General features: G+C 44.6%; 1 protein-coding gene across 1 annotated transcript in view; it reads right to left on the bottom strand.

Annotated features, from left to right (window-relative positions):
• Positions 1-653: 653 nt before the first annotated feature.
• PPP1R36 (protein phosphatase 1, regulatory subunit 36) overlaps positions 654-4,105 on the bottom strand; it is a 157,724-nt gene continuing 154,272 nt past the window's right edge. Inside the window, exon 13 of the mRNA XM_011978329.1 lies at positions 654-966. Coding sequence (XP_011833719.1) covers positions 654-966 — 313 coding nt within the window. The remainder of the gene's footprint in view (positions 967-4,105) is intronic.

Here is a 4,105-nt window from a genome sequence, read left to right as displayed (position 1 = left end):
GGCTGAGGGCTTTCCCAAGTGAGTCACCAGCTGGGATCGAATCTCGGGGTCCTGATCCTACCAGAGCTGGCCATCTCCGCTTTTCCAAGTCAGAAAGGCATGTCTTGAATTTCTCACCATAACTCGGTCCCTGTGACGCTTTACAGTGGTAAATCCAAACCTCTGAGAAGCTGACGGGAAAGAGATAAAGAGATAACTTGAAGGCAGCTCAACAAGGAACTGTTAAATAGGAAAAATAAAACACAGAAGCCTGGGTGATAGAGGACCTCGTTTTTATAAAACAAAGAGAACCGTTTGTCTTTATGTCTCTGTATATATATGACCGTGTGTGCATGGAAAGGTACACACCTGGAAACTGGGGGCAAGGGGTGAGGATGGGGGACAGAGGCATTCAATACAGGCATGTTGGATTTTGAGCAACAGCATAAATCCAAAAACCCATAGTAATTCATCAATAAAGATTCTGAAGAAACGATGCTGTTCCCAACAAGCCCGGAGGAGGGAAGCCCAGAGTGGGGCCCTGGAAAAGTAACAACGCCCACTGTTTAGACGCTATCACTAGTTCCTTGGGAGGAGGAATGGGACGCTGATATCAAAACCACGGGGTATATTTGTTATCCGGATGTACAGCAAAAGATTTCTAGAGGTATCATTTAAAACCAAACAAGCGCCCGCCCCAAAATGCTGCTCTGGGCAAATGCAAGGTCCAGGTGATCTGCTGCGAGGGGAGAGGCGGGGCAGGCGCGGAAGGAAATGGCTTTCAGGTGACTTTGAAACTGGATGCTGGCGGAGGGTGGGGTGAAGGCAGCGTCCTGGCTCTTGACTGCGGAGGAAGCGGTAGGCGCTCGATCTGACAGGCCCAGAAAGCCGGGCCCACATTCCTTAGGGAGGGAGGGTGTGTTGGAGGCTCGCAGAGCTCCAGACTCGCGGACCGCGAAGGTGAGAGCAGAGATTGCAGAAGAGGGCCTCGGAAATAGATCAACTTACGCTGGGGCTCCACTAGCCCCCGCCGGCCAGGGGAAAAGTCACAAGTCTCCCTTCTGGCCTTCCAGGACTTGTGCTCACCCCTTCCAACCTCAGGCTTTCATCATTTTTTTTGTTTCTGCTTTCTTATCTGATTACCTGAATCTTACGAATGCTTTCCGGTCCGCTTCAAATTCCAGCTTCCAAAGAAGCCCTCTGACTTAACGAAGCCACTTGTGAGCGACCCTTCATTCCTTAGCCAGGACACGTTACAGTGTTAGTGGCAGTCATAACTGTCCTTTAGTGAATGCTTACCATGCTGAGGGCCTGTGCTACGCTCTTAACAAACTGTGTCCCTGGATCTTCACAGCCACCTTGCGAGGTAGGAGGTGTCCTAATCCCCATCTTACAGACAGAACACTGAGGCTTAGGGGCAAGGAGCAGCTTGGCAAAGATTACATAACCAGCACAAGCAGTATTGGGCAAGTGCCTAGATGGGTCCACCATGAGTGTGCTTACTATGTATTAGCCGTTCTTCTAAGTGCTTTACAAAAACAACTGCAGTAACAAAAGGAAACTGAGGCAAAGTCACACAGCTAGTGAGTGGTAGACCTGGAAGTCATAACAGGGAATTCTGCTCTTAACCACCACTGCTTCCAGTTTCTTTCTGACACTTGTTATACCCAATTCACTTGATTATAATATCTTATATTGTTTCTATGAATAATTGTTTTAATTTATATCACCTACTTCCTAAAAGGATTGTAATCTCCCTATGGTGGAAGTCATATAGGAAGCATTCAGTAAAACAATGCTGAATTCAGCTGAAACAACCTAAAGGGTTTGTGAGAAATCGCACAGTCTCACCTCGGAGAATAAAACCCTGTGTCCAGGGCCAGGGGCTCCAGGCTGCAGCCCCTCCACAGCTCAGAGCCTCTTCCTTCCTACCAGTTCTTGTTGCAATGGCCTCACTCTGCTATTAAATCATTTATTATTTTAATAGTACCTTCTCCCTCAGCAATGCCTTTAATCCAAGATCTCAGGATGTTCTAACAAATACAGATGATTCACTTTCACAGTACCCCAGCTGAGATGAGGAGATGGAGGTCTTCTCCTCACTGTATGGGTGAGAAAACCAAGACAACAGAAAATTGAGATCACTCACTATGGAAATCAGTGGCAGGGTTCACTCCCTCATCTCTTCCCCTCCTCCTTCCTAATTCTTGGCTGCCAATACTTGCATGAAAATTTCAAATCCCAGAGACAAGAGCCATTGAGTTTTCATAATAAAGGACATTTCCAGACTGTCATTTCAGCTGCTCTATTGTGGCAGACCTCAGGAGAGGGGGGGAACATAAGCCCAGTAAAGGTTCCCTGGGGCTCTGTGCTCCTGGCTCAGAGGAGCCATGCCTGGCTGGGATGGAGGAATGAAACCTCAAACATGGAGAAAATCCCCCTCAAAGGTGACCTGAAAAGCCCCACCAAGCTCTGAGATCTCAAAGCTTCCAGAGTTTCAACTTGCATTTTAGCAACATTTCTCAAAAATGTGAGCCACATGCAACAAAGGAAAAAAAATAAATTGGACTCACCAAAATTTAAAACTTTTATGCATCAAAGAATGTTAAGAAAGTGAAAAGACAACCCAAAGAATGGGGGAAAATTTTTGCCATTCATATATCTGACAAGAAACTTACTGAAATACATGAAGAACTCCTATAATTTAATAAAGGCAAATAACCCAGTTTAAGGACAAGGGATCTGAATATACATTTCTCCGAAGAAACCATACAAATGGCCAATAAGCATGAGAAAAGATACCCAAGGAAAATGCAAATTAAAAACATAGTGAAATACCATTTCACACCCACTGGGATGCCGATAATCAAAAGCAGGTAATAATAAATGTTGGCCAGGATGTGGAGAAATTGAAACCCGCTTGCACTGCTGGCAGAAATGTAAAGTGGTGCAGCTGCTTTGAAAAACAGTCTGGCAGTTTCTCAAAGTTTTTTGTTTTTGTTTTTTTGAGACAGGACCTCACTGTGTCACTCCAACTGGAGTGCAGTGACACAATTCAAAAAGTTAAATATAGATTTACTATTTGACTCCACAGTTTCACTCCTAGCTATATACCTAGGAGAAACGAAAACACCTGTTCATATAAGAAGTTGTACACACTGTTCATGGCAACATTAATTCACGGATAGTACATAAAAACCAAAAAGTAGAAACAACCAGGCCAGGAGTAGTGGCTCACACCTGTAATCCCAGCACTTTGGGAAGCCAAGGTGGGAGGATCACTTGAGCCCAGGAGTTGGAGACCAGCCTAGTCAACATAGCAAGACCCCATCCCACCTCTACAAAAAAAAAAAAATTTTTTTTTTTAAATTAGTTGGGCGTTGTGGTGCCTTCCTGCAGTCCCAGCTACTTGGGAGGCTGAAGCAGCAGGATAGCTTGAGCCCAGGTCAAGGCTGCAGTGAGCTATGATCATGCCACTGCACTCTAGCCTGGATGACAAGGCAAGACTCTGCTTCAGAAAAAAAGAAAAACAACCTAAATGTTCATCAACTGATGAATGAATAAACAAAATGTGGTGTATCTGTACAGTGGAATATTATTCAGCCATAAAAAGGAATGAAGTATTGATGCATGGATGAACCCTGAAAACATTATAGTAACTGAAAGAAGCTGGTCACAAAGGACCAACTGTTGTATACTTTATTTATATGAACTATCCAGAATAGGCAAATCCATATGGGGAGAAAGTATAGATTCCTGGTTTCCTGGGGCTGGAGTGGGGATTGAGGAAAGTTGGAAGAAATAGGGAGTGACTGCTTGCAGGTTCAGGGTTCTTTTTAGGAGTGATACAAATCTTGTAAAATATTCTGATGGTTGTACTACTCTGAATATACTAAAAAACTTTAAATGACCGACATAGTGAAACCCCATCTCTACTAAAAATACCAAATTTAGCTGGATGTGGTGGCACGCGCCTGTAATCCCAGCGACTCAGGAGGCTGAGGCAGGAGAATTGCTTGAACCAGGGAGATGGAGGTTGCAGTGAGCCAAGATCACGCCATTGCATTCCAGCCTGGGCGACAGAGCAAGACTCCCTCGTCTCCAAGAAAAAAAAAAAAAAAAAACT

This window comes from Mandrillus leucophaeus, unplaced genomic scaffold (assembly GCF_000951045.1).
Source record: "Mandrillus leucophaeus isolate KB7577 unplaced genomic scaffold, Mleu.le_1.0 Scaffold192, whole genome shotgun sequence".
In the NCBI taxonomy this organism is placed as follows: Eukaryota; Metazoa; Chordata; class Mammalia; order Primates; family Cercopithecidae; genus Mandrillus; species Mandrillus leucophaeus.
The sequence above is the reverse complement of the archived record's forward strand: the minus strand, read 5'-3'. Positions and strand labels throughout refer to the sequence as shown.